The sequence below is a fragment of the Ambystoma mexicanum genome, chromosome 5q (genome assembly GCF_040938575.1).
Source record: "Ambystoma mexicanum isolate Mex_15411 chromosome 5q, UKY_AmexF1_1, whole genome shotgun sequence".
Lineage (NCBI taxonomy): Eukaryota > Metazoa > Chordata > Amphibia > Caudata > Ambystomatidae > Ambystoma > Ambystoma mexicanum.
Genome location: NC_090933.1, coordinates 667,218,658 through 667,235,638, shown reverse-complemented (window position 1 = coordinate 667,235,638; position 16,981 = coordinate 667,218,658). Strand labels below are relative to the sequence as shown.

The window sequence follows — 16,981 nt, the reverse complement described above, 5'->3', positions numbered from 1 at the left end:
GGTCAGAGTCTTTGCTCTTACGAGCCAGAATACATCCCCGTTCTGAAAGGTTATTTCGTTTTGGGGTCTTTTTTTCTCCCTGGTGTGGTGGTCTTTCGCATGCGCTCCTCCATAGTGTCCAGGCGCTGCTGCAAAGGCAGGAGCATCTCTCATATGGCCTTTTTAAGGCTGGTCTCAACAGAAGATCCCAGCACCTTTTTGAAGGCTTCTTGCCATTGCCACTTCATCAATGTAACATGTATCCTCCTCACACTCGGACCAGCCTTGATCTGCCTGAGGGGAGTACTGAGCTGCCATGGTCTTTATATTGCACCTTTGTCACACCTTTTTTATTTTTTATTTTTTTCCCTTTGGGCTTATTGAACGTCTTTTCTAGCCCAGCAGTAAGAACAATGAAGTTGAGATGTTTCTCGCTGTCGGGCTTCTATTTGTCCTTAGCTCTTACTATTAATTTTTTAAATTTTTTTTTACATGTTCTTTTAGCTAAGCTGAATGCAGAAATTGCTGCAGGTAGCCTCTGGCGCTCACGTTCGCAAATCCGTTATAATATCTGATGGAAATGTGTTTGCGAGCGCCAGAAAGCTGAGGAAAGGACAAGAGGAGAGCGCAAACTCCCGCTGGTGGTCACTGGCGTCGCCGTGGGCAAAACAAGATCTGCGACTGCTTCCCCGAGCCCAAGAGGAAGTATGCCGGGCTGGGGAAGCAAGCATAAGAGTGCGCAAGACCCTTAGTTGGACACGCTCCGAATGCTGAACAGAGCAATCTGAAGAGAAACGAACAGGAAGTTTGTATGTTTCAGCTTTCTCCGACGCCAGCAGCAAACAGCTGGCATCAGAGACAAATGACAAAACAAATAACTGCGCCGCAAAGCGGAAAGGAATCAGTTATAAGCACGAGACAAACGTTAAAGAATGGCAGCAATATAGTAAACCATATCAAATCCAATGAGGTAATGCAGATATAAAACTATGCAAACACGTCATAAATGGTGCTGAACATGAAATGTACTTTTCAAAGGGATTGTGTCCTCCGACGTATTCCTCATCTTAGATATCTCCTTCCAGCTCTGCTGACCTCGGAAAATATTTTCTCTCTAGAGGGCGCTGCGCGTCGACGTCCTCCGAGTCGATGTCCCTCGACAGCCGCCGTATCGACGTCATCCTGCCTATAAAGGCCGCGCGCAGCGTCTGTTGCTCAGTTCCGTTTTTCCGCGCTTACTCAGTGCCTCGGAATACCGTTGCTCAGTTCTTCTCAGATTAATCCATATTTACCTCGAGTTATTCGATCCGTACTCGATGGCTTCCTCGTCGGAACCGACAACTCCTCGATCCGGCTTAAAAAAATGCCGAGATTGTGGGAAAAAGATGTCGCTGACTGACCCTCACAGAGTTTGTCTGTGGTGTTTGGGAGCTGAACACCATTGTTCGGAATGCGAGGACTGTATGTCCATGACAGCTAAGGCTCTGAAGGAGCGTAGGGGGAAGCTGGAGAAAGGTAAGACTTTTAAAGCTGCTTCTTCGTTGACGAAGTCGAGACACTCGTCTCCTCGTCACCATTCGCGCTCCAGGTCTCGGAGGGGGTCCCATCACTCCTCGAGATCGAAGCACTCGAAGAGGAGACGTCGAAGATGCCCTTCTCTGTCTTCCTCTTCCTCTGTTTTGCCAAAAAGAATCCCTTGCCCCACGAAACATAGTTCCCGGGCTGAATGGGAGGAATTCCGCAAAAATATGATGAGCGTCTTCGAGAAAGCGGCCTTGACCCCCTCGAAGACTGCCGAGAGCGATGCTCTGGTCGAAAGACCCGAAGGTCAAAAACGCCGCGAGTCGCAGTACCCGGCAAAGGAAACCTCTCGAGCGCGTTTCGAACCCTCGAGTAGGACTATGACCTCCAAACCTTCCTCGAAGGTTCCGTCGACGAGGGTTCCGTTGACGCCGAGGTCGGTGTCTTCGACGCCGTTGTCGAAGGGACCTTCGACACACGGGTCTGTCGACTCGACGCCAGCTTCGACACGGGCGTCGACGCCAAGAAAAGTCACGGTTACGACACACCCAGTGACTATCCCCAGGTCCTCGACGTCGATGGCTTCGAGATTGTCGAGTAGAATTCCAATTCTGTCGAGGTCTTCGCCTTTGTTTTCGACGCCACGTTCGAAGCCTTTGCCTTCGGCGTCGACGACATCGACGTTTTCGAGGCCGATAATGACAAGTTCGGCACCCTCTGCCTTGGAAATGGGATTTACTCCCTTTATGAGTTCAGAACAATTGAGAACTATGTCCTCAATTTTGGAAGAGGGAGAATTGTCTGAACAGGAAGACACATTTGAGTTGCAGGGACCTGTAACCCCAATTAGAGAGGAATTTTCCTCTGAAGAACGCAGGTTAAAGGATCTTCATGCCTCCTTACATGAGGCAAGTGGGTTAGACACTTCCCCTGAGGTGGAGTTTGCTAGGCCAGACCCGGGGGAGCATGCTGAAACCCCCTATAGAGCCTTAATGGCCAGGATCACAGAGTTCATGGGGTGGTCTGCACCTTCACAATCTTTCCAACAAGATGACCTCACGGATATTCTTGACAAAGGCCCACAGGAGGATCCTGTGGTGCCTTTTCATAAAGCTCTTCAGAGGAAGATCATGACAAACTGGGAAACCCCAGATGTCGTACCAGCAGTAAATAAAAAACTGTCTACAAAGTACAGGGTATCTTCTACAGACCCGGAGTTTTTGTCTAAACACCCATCCCCAGAAAGTCTGGTGGTACAGGCAGCATCCTCTACCGATGTCAAGACAGCTTATCCTACCGTCCCACAGGTCAGGGATGATAAAAAATATGATGCTATGGCAAAGAAAGTCTTTTCAGCATGTAGCATGGCGTTAAAATCTGTTAATGCTACCTGCACCCTTGCTAGGTTCAGCCATACACTTTGGGAGTGTGCTTCTACAGCGGCTGACTGCATCCCGGAGGGAGAAGAAAGGGATGTGTTCCTGAATATTATACAGGACGGTAAAGACGCTATTTGCGAATCCCTCCAGACGGGCATTGATTCGGCTGACAGTATCAGCAGAGCAATGGCGGCAAGTACATCAACCAGGAGATTCGCTTGGTTGAGAAAGTCTGGTTTTGCCCCAGATGTGCAAGCCAGGCTCTTGAACATGCCATTCGATGGCTCTTCTTTGTTCGGGAAAAAGGCGGATGACAGTTTAGAGAAACTGCAAACTTCAAAAGCAGCAGCTAAATCCCTAGGAGCTGCAATCCGTCAGACTCCTTTTCGTCCCACAGGAACCTCTGCGAGGGGCAAGTCCTTTCGCTTCTACTCCGCATTCGGAAGAGGTAGAGGACGTCCGGTTCAAAGGGGACAAAGAAGAACTACCCGAGGTGGACGGGGTAGATATTCAAAAGCCGCAGCAACAGCAGGTGCCTCTTTACCATCGGCATCTGCATCAGCCGCCCCAAAACCACTCTGAGGACTTCCCTCACAGGACACCTGTAGGAAGCAGGTTGACTCAACATCTGGCGATATGGCAGGCTATCACGTCAGATGCTTGGGCATTGGAAACAGTTGCCCAAGGTTACTGCCTGCCTTTCCTACGTATACCTCAGAGTCATCCACCGGGGATCAGCTCTCAGAAAGCTCCAGATCCGCTCCTCTTGCAGGAAATTTTGGACCTGCTAGAGAAAGGTGCCATAGAACCGGTACCTGTAGCGGAGAGGAACAAGGGCTGGTACTCCCCTTACTTTCTCATTCCAAAGAAAGACAGAGGACTGAGACCCATCTTGGACTTGCGAGAATTGAACAAAGTCCTCAGAAAAGACAAATTCAAGATGGTCACTCTTTCTCAGATCCTCCAGGCCCTTCAGTTCCAGGACTGGTTGGTATCTCTGGACCTTCAGGACGCCTATTTCCATGTGCCTATCCATCTCAAACACAGGAAATACCTGAGGTTCGCAATTGGCAACTCTCACTATCAATTTCGAGTGCTGCCATTTGGGCTGACCTCCGCCCCGAGGGTCTTCACCAAGTTAATGTCGGTAGTGGCTGCAAGTCTAAGGAGGGAAGGGATTCACGTCTACCCCTACCTGGACGATTGGTTGATCAGGGCTGCTTCTTCGGAACAAGCTCAGATCCAGCTAAATCCCGTGTGCCACTTCCTTCACAGACACGGCTTCTCCCTCAATTTAAAGAAGTCACAAATGATACCATCGCAGAGACTCCAGTTCATAGGAGCGATCCTGGACACTTCCCTGGGAAAAGCCTCGCCACCAGAGGTGAGGGCTCAAGATATTCTACAGATGGTTACCAAGTTCCAACATGCCCAACGTCTCCCAGCCTTCGACTTTTTGAAATTGCTAGGCCTCATGGCATCCTGTGTTTTCCTAGTGCCAGAGGCTCGCCTGAGAATGAGATCCCTCCAGTGGGCACTGAGGACTCAGTGGTCACAATTCTCAGGGAGAATGACAGATCTTCTTCAGGTTCTTCAGGTGGCTCGAGACCTTCAGTGGTGGGCCTGTCAGGAGAACATTCTGAAAGGAGAACAGTTTTGGCAACCCTGGCCGGAGATAACAGTAGTCACGGATGCCTCACTCACGGGGTGGGGAGCCCACGCCAACGACTTGACCATCAGCGGTCGTTGGTCTCCATCGGAGTCTAGACTACATATCAACCTGTTAGAGCTGAGAGCCATCAGACTTGCGCTGAAGGCGTTCCTGCCAGCTGTACAAGGGAAGAACGTCCTGATAATGACGGACAACACGGTGGCCATGCATTACCTCAACAAAAGAGGAGGCGTAGGATCACTACCCCTGTGCAGAGAGGCGATGCAGCTCTGTTTTTGGGCAATCCAAGAAGGAATCTCTCTATCGGCAGTTCACCTAGCCGGAGAGAAGAACTTGACAGCGGATGCTCTGAGCAGGCAGAGCACAGTCTCCCACGAGTGGGAACTAGCTCAGGAAGTCCTTCAAGAGATCTTCGCCCTTTGGGGAACCCCTCAGGTAGATCTGTTCGCCACCAGCCTAAACAGGAAATGCGACCTGTTCTGCTCAAGGGAATTTCCCCCGAGAGGAGCTCTGGGAGACGCGTTCATAGTGGACTGGGAGTTTCCGCTTCTGTACGCGTTCCCACCGGTCCCTGTCATTCCTCAAATGATCAGGAGGTTGAGAAGATACCGGAGAACCATGATCCTAATTGCCCCGGATTGGGCCAGGAGAACGTGGTACCCGGACCTTCTAGACTTGTCCATCTGCCCTCCAATTCGACTTCCACTCAGAGAGAACCTACTCTCACAGAAGGGAGGTCAGGTTCTCCATCCAGACATCAAAACCCTCAGCCTTCACGCTTGGCTTCTGAAAGGCTGAGGTACAAGGATTGGGCCCTCCCTGATGATGTTATGGAGGTGTTGCTTTCGGCAAGGAGGCCAGCAACAAAGTCTTTATACCGCTGCCGTTGGAACAGATTTTGCAGCTGGTGTAGAGAACAGAATATCGACCCTTTTTCATGTGGTACACCAATGGTTTTGTCCTTCCTACTATATTTGGCAAATTCAGGCCTTCAAGTTGGCACCATTAAGGGCTATCTCGCAGCGCTATCCATCTTTAAGCGCACTGCGGAAGAACCATCCTTTTTCAAATTACCCTTGGTTATACAGTTTCTAAAGGGGTTAACCAATGTTTATCCCCCAAGACCATTCCAAGTTCCCCTATGGGATTTAAACTTAGTACTAACTTTCCTGATGGGCACACCTTTCGAACCGCTCCATTCTTGTTCGTTAAGATTCCTTACCCTTAAAACTGTTTTATTAATAGCACTTACATCTGCTAGAAGGGTGAGCGAATTACAAGCTCTTTCTTGTAAACCCCCTCACACAATATTTCACAAAGACAAAGTTGTCCTGCAAGTGAAGCCTAATTTCCTCCCAAAGGTGGTTTCTGAATTCCATATCACTCAGAAGATTACCCTACCATCTTTCTATCCTCCTCCTCACCCGGGGAAAGAGGAAGAGAGGTTACACAGGCTGGACCCTAGGAGGGCTTTAAGTTTTTACATCAGTAGACTAGCCAGGATAAGACAGGCAGACCAGCTGTTTGTAGGTTACGCAGGTCACAAGCTGGGGTTACCAATAACTAAGCAGACCATTTCCAGATGGATCATTCCAGCCATTCTGGAATGTTATAAACTGGCAGGGAAAGAGCCCCCTCAAAACCTTAGGGCTCATTCGACCAGAGGTATTGTAGCTTCATCGGCTCTCAAAAGAGGCGTGCCGGTTAAAGACATCTGTGCGGCCGCTACATGGTCGTCTGTCCATACCTTTACACGTTTTTACAATTTGGATTCCTCCTCCAGTCAAGAGACTAGGTTTGGAAGGGCTGTACTGCATTCTATTCATCAATAGAAGACAGCGTGAAGTCAGTACTCCCTCCTCCAATAATAGAATACTGCTATGGGAGCCTAGCTAAGATGAGGAATACGTCCCTTCGAAGAACAAGTTACTTCTTAGCTTGTAACGTTCTTTCGACGGGATGTTCCTCCGACGTATTCCTCATCGACCCTCCCATCCATCCCCGCAGTTCTACTTCCCTTGTTGTTGCAGCTTACGCTCCTTCAGGATGATTAGTTTAGTCCAGAAAGTATTATTGTGGGCTACAAAACGGAACTGAGCAACGGACGCTGCGCGCAGCCTTTATAGGCAGCATGACGTCGATACGGCGGCTGTCGAGGGACATCGACTCGGAGGACGTCGACGCGCAGCGCCCTCTAGAGAGAATTTTTTTTCCGAGGCCAGCAGAGCTGGAAGGAGATATCTAAGATGAGGAATACGTTGGAGGAACATCCCGTCGAAAGAACGTTACAAGGTAAGAAGTAACTTGTTCATCTCTTGCTGTGAGCAGCAAAGAAAGAGGAAGTTGCATCATGTTCAGGATTGTTTGAGGATATCTACATATCTATTGGAGGACTGATGTCACATGTTGGTGACCTCTTGGATGAACTCTAGGGAAGTCTCCTGCGACATGTAGTTTTTGTTTTCTCCCCGAGACACTTATGGACCGAGTCTGTTTTCATGTGTTTTATTAATATTTTTGGTGCACCTTTATTATGCATATTACTTGCGGTCAGAGGCACCAAAATACTTGCTGCTCAGCTTTCTTCATATGTTGCAATAAAGAAAGAGAAGCATAATGTGAGCCTCCGGTCTTGACATAATTCTGAATTGATGAGTGAAAACATGCATGCTCTAAACAGCTGAAATTGTAGTTTAGATTTTAAAACTGGAGTGAGTGAAACATGACAGATGGGGGACTCTGCAGGCCAAATACTTGTGTGTTGCCACGCATAGTTTTTGTAATAACTTTTTTGTAAATTTGCCACTAAAGTACTTTAGGCAAGGCAGGTTGGGACGAGGAGATGCTGCCATTGCACTGATAATGAGTTTGTCAGTAGGTTTTGTGTTTTTAAGCAAACATAGCTCATATGAAGTCTTTCTCTTTTTTATTTTTTTAAACAGGGTTTCCATGTGTATGTCATAAGGAAATAACACACTTAACATGAGTGGGGAGCCTGATGCACTGGCAGTGGTTAACCAGCTGCGAGATCTTTCTTCTGACCCTCTAAATAGACGAGCCATTGTGCAAGATCAGGGATGTCTGCCAGGCCTCATTTTGTTTTTGGATCACCCGAATCCTCAAGTTGTCTACTCTGCTCTGCTGGTAAGTGTTCTGTGGTTCCATATTTTAATAAACTAGACCATGTCCTGCTCCCCTGAAATGAGTAGGGGTATCTGTGGCGTAAGTGCTTTTGAACTTTGAATATGGGAGTACATGTTTTAACAAGTAAACGGGTTATCTCAAGAGTAAATTGCAGTAGAAGATGGGAGCATCATATGAGCTTGTCTACGTCTCGCAGAACACATCCTTTATACAGGCATGCTCAATATCCAATATCTTTACATAAACAATATTGTATAAAAGTTCATTATTGGTCAACGGATATATTGATCATCTGACAAAGTTTTGAAAAGTAGACCACAGCTGTTCATCTTTGTCGTCGGAGTATCTTCTTGAATATCTGGTTTTCACACATCCATAACTGTGTAAATAACCTTGTTTCACATGAACAAAAAAAAATCTGGTTTCTAGTGCGCTGAACACAATTGAAGTGGTGTAGTTCAATATGGATTGAAATAAACCAAATGGTTTTATTGATTACTGCAATCAATTTATTGAAGATAACTAACCTTTTGTGTGACAGATAAGCCAAACATTCATAACAAGTGAGCCGACATGTGTTTCAAGCTATATCCCGTTCCTGAGGGGAGACGGCTCATTAAATTACATAAAAACACCTATTCCATTTATACATTGCGTTTCAGGTGGTGTTAGTAATACTGTGAGAAACTATAACCATTGAACTCAAAAACAAATGATACTAACGTTTGACGGTCATGTCAGAACAAAACACACCACAAAGACATTGCACACACCATTTCAAATATACACAAATCAAGAGTAGAAGTGCGATGGAGGACAAACGAAGAGAAACAAATGTCAAATTATAACAAAATGGCAATCGCCTGATTATTCTAAAAAGGTTTTCAGAATGAAAAACATACTGTTGATATGTTACTTAAGAGTGCAGAGAAAATATTGCACGCTAGTAGGAGCCCCGTAGATGTGCTGTGCGGAGGGTCACCCAAGACTACAGTCAACCTGTGATATCGTGTTCAATGTGTGCATGCTTTTAAACTCTGTGCTGAAATGCCAGGTTTCATGATCATGCTGACGTAAAACAATTCCCAAGGAAATTGAAATAGCAAGAGGCTATATTGGTGATAGGATTCCCCTAAATAACGGTCAACCGGAACAGTTGCATAACATCCGCTGCCACTATCAGTTTCAAGATAAACAAAGCAGAAAGATAACCTGTAGCGCAAGGTACTCCCAAGTTGGCGTGCATGCTTCACATTTTAAGGTACTGACCAAATTCTAATTCAAATTGTTCCCCTTTTTAATGTTAAAATTTTTTTTTGTAAGGTTGACAATATGAACACTTCAGGATAAATGACAAGGTATTGTAAATGTCAGAAAACGAGTGCACCAAAAGGCCACTGAGATTGTTGAGAATAAAAGACTAGCAACTTAATAAGGCTCCTGATAATTGGTCACCTACACATGCTTGGTAACTTGGAATCTCGTGTCTTTTGATTAAAAGTTGGTTGCGTGCAGTTCCGTGTTTGAAATCAAGGGAACCAAGAAACCAACATGCGACCTGAACGCCTGATAATGCTGGGAAACCGCTGTTGTCAAAAAGAAACAATCGCATGAATGGTCTGGTACCAGTTGGACTAATGAGGCCAGTGTTTTTGATTAAAAGTACACTGTTTCTAATTGAGCCGTTCATTACCAATTTATATGGATCAGCTGGTCTCCAGCGATGGATGTTAGTTCTGTGTATGTCGTGAGCCGGTTCAGATGCAGGATTAACCAAGCACAGTGGCACGTAGAAAATGTGGGTAAACCTAAAGGACCAACTATAGTCCAAGATGACATCGATGGACCTCAAAACTGGGCTCCATCTTGGCTGCCTGATGAATCCATAAGAGCTGTAGTTGAGCAAAGTGCTAGAAAATGCTGCTTGGTGGTCACAACTTAGACGACGTCTGTTCTTATAGAAACTTAAACCTTATGAGTATAATCGATCAAGAACTGCCATTTTAAATGGAAAAACAAATCTTGAAAATTCAGGATGGCCTGCTTACGTGCTCTAGCGCAAAGTTCATGTGAGGCAAATGAAAATTCGTCACAATCAATCTATGAAAAATGCTGTGAGCAACTGCTGGAAGCAAATCTTAAAAGTATTTGAGTTGCCATTTTACACAGCCAACAATTATTAATAATGCAATATGGCCTCCCTAAGAACTCTAAGGCAGCATTAATATGTGGCCCACGACAACTCTAAAAGAAATACATTAACAATTTGACTGGGGTCTTGGAACATATCATTGAACAGGGTGAGGAGCGATATGAGGGTCACCCAATTAATACATTCAGCACAGAGCAATGATGAAAACTACTGTTTCTTAATGAGTACTACTGTGAAAATGTAAGATCTTCACAATGAAAATCTATGAAAAATGCTGTATGTAAATGCTGGAAATAGATCTGTGTGATGTGAGCAGTAATTGAAAGCAAAATTCATGTACCAAGAGATGTTTTAATGCCGTTTGCCAATTATGTTGGAAAATGGCTAAAGGTTGACCTCCCAGGGCGCACCTGGGCAGTCTCATCAAGGGCACCCGCTCACATTCTTAATAAAGTCAGGTGTATCGTTGCCAATAGTGCGCTAGTGCTACCTAGAACTCTGCCCTAGTGGCCATGGTAGCAAACTTGTAGCATCAGTGAATCACTTTGTTAAATGTAGATGGATGTACAGGCTGTAATCTTGCTATTAATGTAAAAATACATTGAGCTCCAAATCTTGAAGTCCATCCACAATTGCTTTCAGTTAAAAGATGCATCTTGCCTCCTTTCTTCCATCGTCGATTCTTTGTCGTCCCATCTTAAATTCCGCTCAAATCTTCTTATCCCTGCAAAATGTATACTCTTCAAATACTCGTATGTTCATGAATTCTCCATCTTAATTTGCGTTTGGTGTTGCCTATGTACATTTTTTTTACATGTACAGAAATTGATATAAATCTCATACCAAGATTTACAATTTAGGAATCCCTTGATATTTATACTTTGATTGGTGTAGGTTTGAATGTTTGACTCTATTTGAAGCAGACTTGCACACTACATGTGCCGCAATCAGAGACCAGATGATTGCTTGAACCAAGATTCTTAGGTGGTCAGTTTTAGATTCCAGGTAGCTTGGGCTAATCATGTGGCCTATTGTTTGGGCTCTTCTTAATACTAAATCTGGTCCGTTTTAATGTAATGTATGTTTGTTGCGCACTAAAAACATACCATTGTTTTTTGAGTATAGATTCCCTGTCCCTTGTTATGTTCTCGGTCTTAGGAGTGTGCTCCTCTCCTTGTCCCTAGCCATGCTGGTGGCATCTGCAGCATGCTGTTTTTGGTAACTTCTCTGTTTGAATCTTTGGGTGATGAGATTCATTTTCTGTTTGAATATCTTGTCAATACTGCAATTCCTTTTTGCTCTCAACATTTCCTCTTTGGGAATATTTTTGATAACACAATGTTTGTGTCCATTGGTCGCAAGTAGCAAAGAGTGGACCTCTGTTGTTTTGCGGTATGTGTTACTCTTTTCTGTTGTCTATAACCCTGATTTCTAGATCTAGGAAAGTGATCCTCTGCACTTTGAGTACATTTGAATTTTATATGAAATGGATTCAGGTTCACCTTATTAGAGAACAATTCCAACTGCACTGAATCACCCAAATGACAAAAATATCTTCTATGAGCCTTTTCCACATGATGTTCACTCTTATGTAGACTGGGTGCTAGTGCGTGCATGATCTCTAGTTGCCCCATAAAGAGATTCGCTAAAGTGGGGGCATACTTGGCCCCCATCACAACTCCCATGGTTTGATTGTTGCTTTTACCATTAAAGATTAAAAAGTTGTTGGATAAAGTAAACTCCAACATCTCGGACAACATTTCACAAACGAACTTGTGATGCTTTTTTGTTTCTCCAGCATGGGGTCTGGCATGGATTCACATGCTCATGAATATTCCCCGTCGTCAGGCTGGGAATCCTCGGTAAAGAAAAAATCAGTATCCGTATCAGTTTCGTTTCTGATCTGTCTTTCGTAGTAGTAACCAATCACTGATCTCTGTGTCATACTGACCACAGCCAATGACTGCCATCTCCCTACGCCCCGCCTCTGGCAGCCATCTTCAGATTTTTACCGCACGTTCAAGTGTTGGGATCCTTGTGCTATTGCTCTCGAGCTTTAGTGCTTTTTCCGCGCTTTTTCTTAGGAAAACTTTCTCTTTTTCGGTCAAAAGAGCCTCATGCTCCACCGTTTCTTTATCCGATCAACTGGGACCTGTGTCGGATTCTTCTACGCCCCTCAAGGGTGAAGATTTCGTCGAGCCACGCTTTTGGAGGACTCCAGAAGTTTCTCAGGCCCATCTCGATCATGGCCCAGGAGAAGGGAAGCTGGACGCCCGGAAAGCTGTTCAGGGTCTGCCCTGGATGCCAGCTTCAGAATGTCTTTAAGGAGGACGAACACTCCCTTTGCCTCTACTGCCTGCATGAGGACAAGACACACGTGGAGAAGGACTGTGCGTTTTGCAGCAATATGTCAGAGCGGACCATGAAGGACCGCCATCTGCGTCTCGCCAACTGGCTGAAAGGGAAGAGCCCGTCAGGCGAGAAGAAAAAGAAGAAGTCCGAGCGGCCTTCTAAGACCTTTGAGGGCGCCCCGGCGACGGGGGTCCAACAGAAGGCCAAGCACCGCGAGTCCGCTGGCACCGGGAGCGCCGAACGGTCGGACTCTACGGGCGCCAGGCAGGGCGCATCCTCCCCGGCGCCATCAACCACGAGCCAACGCTCTGGCTCGGGTAAGAGTAAGGCCGAGCACCCGGCGAAGCTCCTGGAGAGACCCCGGTCGAGCTCGAAGGCCCCATCGGAGGGGGAGCGAGGCGGTGACCCTCCCCCCAAGGAGAAGGCAGTGAGCGCGCACCTAAGGTGGTGAAAGCCTTAATCCACCCGGCCAAGGCCTCTATCGACAGTCGCGGCGGCCCTGGCTCAGTCTGTGGAGGCTACACCAGTGGTGGCGACCTCGGGGCCCAGAGTCTCCCTGCCACCGCGGAGGGAGTCCTCTTTCATGCTCATCGACAGGACCCCTGTGAAACCTCCGACGGAGAAGAAAAAGGGGGGGGGCAGGAGGTCGACGTGGATTCGACCTCAACCTCTGAGGAGGAGCTAATCGAAGTCTTAAGCCACGGCGTTGGCGTGGAAGAAGACCAGCCCGTTGGGAGGGACCCTGACGTAGGAGATGACGAGAACGTCGAGGGTGCCGACGGGGCTCCTGACCGCCCGTCGGACTCCCCTCAACCAGTGCCGCAAGACAACTCTGCGGCCATTTTGTTGGCTATACAGTCCTTATGCTCGAAGATGAGGACGAGATTGCCGTTACCACCAACGGAGGAACCTCTCCCGACGGGGGACCCGGAGCCCAGGCCCTTCTGGAAGCCCCCCTCCTAAGAGAAGAAGGATTCATCCTCCACCTCCTTTTCAACCATCGCGCCCTGCTCAGCCCTCCTCCCCGTCCGCGACCCGTGGGGATGATACGGGGACTGACACAAGGTTTACGATGAGGATCTCCCGTCACCTCCTCCCCGGGCTTCCCCGCCCGACGAGATTGGATCGTTTTATGCCATGATCGCCAGGGCATCTGAGCTTTTCCAGCTCTGCCAAGAAGAGAAGGAAGGTTTCCTTTATCAACGGCGCGAGACCAAGAGGAAGACGGTCCTCGCTGTACCTCTACTGGACGATATCTGGGATGAGGGTCTCGCCCTCCTCAAGAACCCATCCACAACGCCTGCGAGAAGGGACCGGTACGAGAAGAAGTACCGGGTCCCGGACGCGGCCCCCTTGTGCCTTTGGGCACAGCCGACCCCGGACTTGGGGGGGGGGGGGGGGGGGGGGGGGGGGGGTCTCCGCGGTGGCCAGGAAGAAAGCGGGGGGGGCATCGGCCTCTACGTCAACCTCCCCGCCGGACGGCGAGGGAAAGAAATTGGACACGATGGGACGCAGAGTCATCTCATCGGCAGCGACGACGATTAAGGCTGCCAACGCCTTGGCTATCGTAGCCCGCTACGACAGGGAGTTGTGGTACAAAGTCGCCCCCCCCTGCTGGACTTCTTACCAGACGACAAGAGGGCGGAGGCCCTAGAGATCTTGCAGGAAGGAGAAGTGGCGTCGGACCACGCCATTACGATAGCGACGAACATCGCTGACACTGGATTTCGCCAGTTGGGCAACGGCGTGTGTCTTAGACGGCGTGGATGGCTCAAGGCAACTGACTTCCGTCAGGACGTGCAGACCAGAGTCTTGGACATGCCGTTCGACTGGAAAAACCTGTTTGGGAAAACAGTGGACGATTCCCTAAAAAGCCATCAAGACAGACACGGAGACGGCCCGGGCTCTTGGTGTTCTCCAGCAACGACGGCCGCCCTTTCGGAGCGGCGGAGGCAAGCAGGGTGCCTCCAAAGGTTCCGGCGGCGGATTTTCCACCTATCGTCAAGCGGCCCGTTCGGCATCGCAAGAAGCCTACAGGGGACGAGGCAAGTCCAGCGGACCCCACCGTCGTCGCCAAAGAGGGCCAGGCGGCAAAGCCTCGTCGAAGCAGGACTGAACCGGCTGTGGGGTCACGCGCTCGAGTTTCTAAAGAAGTGCCCGCCCACCCCTCCCCCACCCCCCCGTGGCCAGGAAGGAACATCACGTCCCTCAACTTCGCTTGGAGGTAAAGGCGATGCTCAAGAAAGGCGCCATCGAGCTTGTCCCAAAGAGGCTTCGGGGCTCCGGAGTTTACTCAAGATACTTCCTCGTGAAGAAGACGGGAGGATGGCATCCCATTCTGGACCTACGACGACTGAACAAATTCATCAAGGCACAGAATTTCCGATGGTCACCCTCCAGCACGTCCTGGATCAACTGGAGGAGGGTGATTTCCTGACGTCGTTGGATTTGGAGGATGCCTACTTCCATATCCCCATCCTAGAGGGACACCGAAAGTTTCTCAGATTCGTGGTCCAAGGGCGTCACTACTAGTTCAGAGCCCTTCCCTTCGGATTGAGGTCGGCACCCAGGGTGTTCACCAAGTGCCTCGCACCGGTGGCGGCGCGGCTGCGCCTGGAGGGGATCCACGTCTACCCCTACCTGGACGACTGGCTCATCCGAGCAAAGACAAAGGAGCTCGCCGCGGAGCACACGGCGAGGACCATCCAACTACTCTCCATAAACTGCGCCAAGTCCCACCTGGTGCCCGCTCAAGACGCACTGTTTCTGGGAGCGAAGCTCGACACAGTGGCGCGTCTGGCCTCCATAATAGGAAAGGACGAGGGCCATCTTGGGCAAGGTGCAGCGGATGCTGGTTGCGGACGCGGCCAGGGTGAGGTCCATCAAGTCCCTCCTCGGAATGATGTCTTCTTGCATTTATCTCATCCGCCTGTGCAGGCTTCGGATGCGCCCGTTACAGGAGTTCCTGGACGCTCGCTGGATCCAGACGACGGGCAGCTTCGAGGAGAGCATCACACTCGACGAGAGCTTCCGACGAGCGATCCGGTGGTGGGGCACCCGCGCACATCTGACGGCAGGCATGGACTTCCAGACCCCGGGCCATCAGAAGACAGTGACCACGGAGGCCTCCCTGGAAGGGTGGGGAGCGCACACCGAAAATCTGCACGCGAGGGGCCTTTGGCTGCCGACGGAGAAGTCCCTCCATATCAACGTCCTGGAACTCCGTGCAGTGTTTTGGGCCCTCAGGTCCTTTCTTCCGTCCCTCAAGGGCAAGGTGGTGAGGATCTTCACCGACACCACCACCATGTTCTACATCAGGAAGCAGGGCGGTATCAGATCCCCAGCCCTGTCCAAGGAGGCTCAGGATCTGTGGCATTGGGCCGTCGCCCAAGGGATGTTTCTGGTGCCGTTTCATCTGGCAGGGATAAAAAACACCATCGCCGACTCGCTCAGCAGAGAGCTGCGCTCGTGCCACGAGTGGGAACTACGACAGGATCTAGTGGACCGCCTCTTCCGACGGTGGGGCACACCCCAAATCGATCTGTTCGCGACGAACTCCAAGTGCCGGAGGTTCGCCAGCAGGTTTCCCCAGCCGAGGAGCATGGGCAATGCTTTCTCGTTCCCCTGGGAGGGCCTGTTCCTATATGCGTTCCCTCCATTGCCGCTGCTGATCCGGCTCATCAACCAGCTCAAGAGGTCATGGTGCAGGATGATCCTCGGTGCACCTGCGTGGCCGAGGCAGATATGGTTCCCGGACCTTCTGGACTTGTCAGCGTCCCCGTCAATCAAGCTGCCAGTGGACGCGGATCTTCTTTCCAGAGAAGGAGGCGCCATCCTCCATCACGACCCGAAGTCGCTGAACTTGCAGGCCTGGCTCCTGCAGCGTTAGAGTTTGGAGGTTACGACATACCGGCCGACTGCAGAGAGGTTCTTGCAAAGGCCAGGGCGTCCTCAACTCTTAAATGCTACGGACACAAATGGAAGAGGTTCTCTGTCTGGTGCCACGCACAGAAGATTAACCCTCTACGGATTACGGCTCCTCAAGTTCTGCCGTACCTACTGACGCTGGACTGGCGCACGCTTCCATCAAGATTCATCTTGCTGCGATCTCCCGATACACCAGAACCACGGGACGGACGTCTTTGTGGTCTCATCGTCTGGTGAAAGAATTCATGAAGGGACTGTTCAGATCGTTCCCGCCGGTGAGGGCCCCGGCGTGGGAGCTCAACGTGCTGCTGCCCAAGTTCATGGGACCTCTGTTCGAGCCTCTGCACGCTGGTCCGTTGAAGTTCTTGTCGTGGAAAACAGCGTTTCTTGTGGCCATCACCTCCGCACGACGGGTGGGTGAGATCCAGGCCCTTTCCTGCAAGCCCCCGTACTTGACTTTTCACGACACGAGGGTAGTGCTCAGGACGCACCCCTCCCTCATGCTCAAGGTGCCGTCGGACTTCCACCTCAACGAACCCTTGGTGTTGCCTGTTTTCTTCCCGTCGCCTTCGTCGCCGGCTGAAAGGACTTTGCACTCGCTGGATGTGGCTAGAGCGCTGAAGTTCTACGTGGACCGCACGAAGAGTTTTCGGAAGACGTCACAACTTTTTGTGAACTTTGGACCTGTCAATCAGGGGAAGGCTCTCTCGAAGGCTTCCATTTCCAGATGGCTCTCTGGCTGTATCATGTACTGTCATCGGTTGGCAAACCGACCGCTGCCTGGCCGTCCGAGAGCCCATTCCACCAGAGCAATCGCAGCTACCACGGCGTTCCTATCTGGTGTGCCCTTGCTGG

At 49.5% G+C, this 16,981-nt stretch overlaps 1 protein-coding gene across 2 annotated transcripts in view; it reads left to right on the top strand.

Moving 5' to 3' along the window:
• The window catches only part of ARMC1 (armadillo repeat containing 1), a 515,376-nt gene that overhangs the window by 89,807 nt on the left and 408,588 nt on the right, over positions 1-16,981 (top strand). For both annotated transcript variants that reach the window (XM_069621117.1, XM_069621116.1), the window contains exon 2: positions 7,494-7,695. In XM_069621117.1, the coding sequence (XP_069477218.1) occupies positions 7,534-7,695 (162 nt within the window). In that variant the 5' untranslated portion in view covers positions 7,494-7,533. The remainder of the gene's footprint in view (positions 1-7,493; positions 7,696-16,981) is intronic.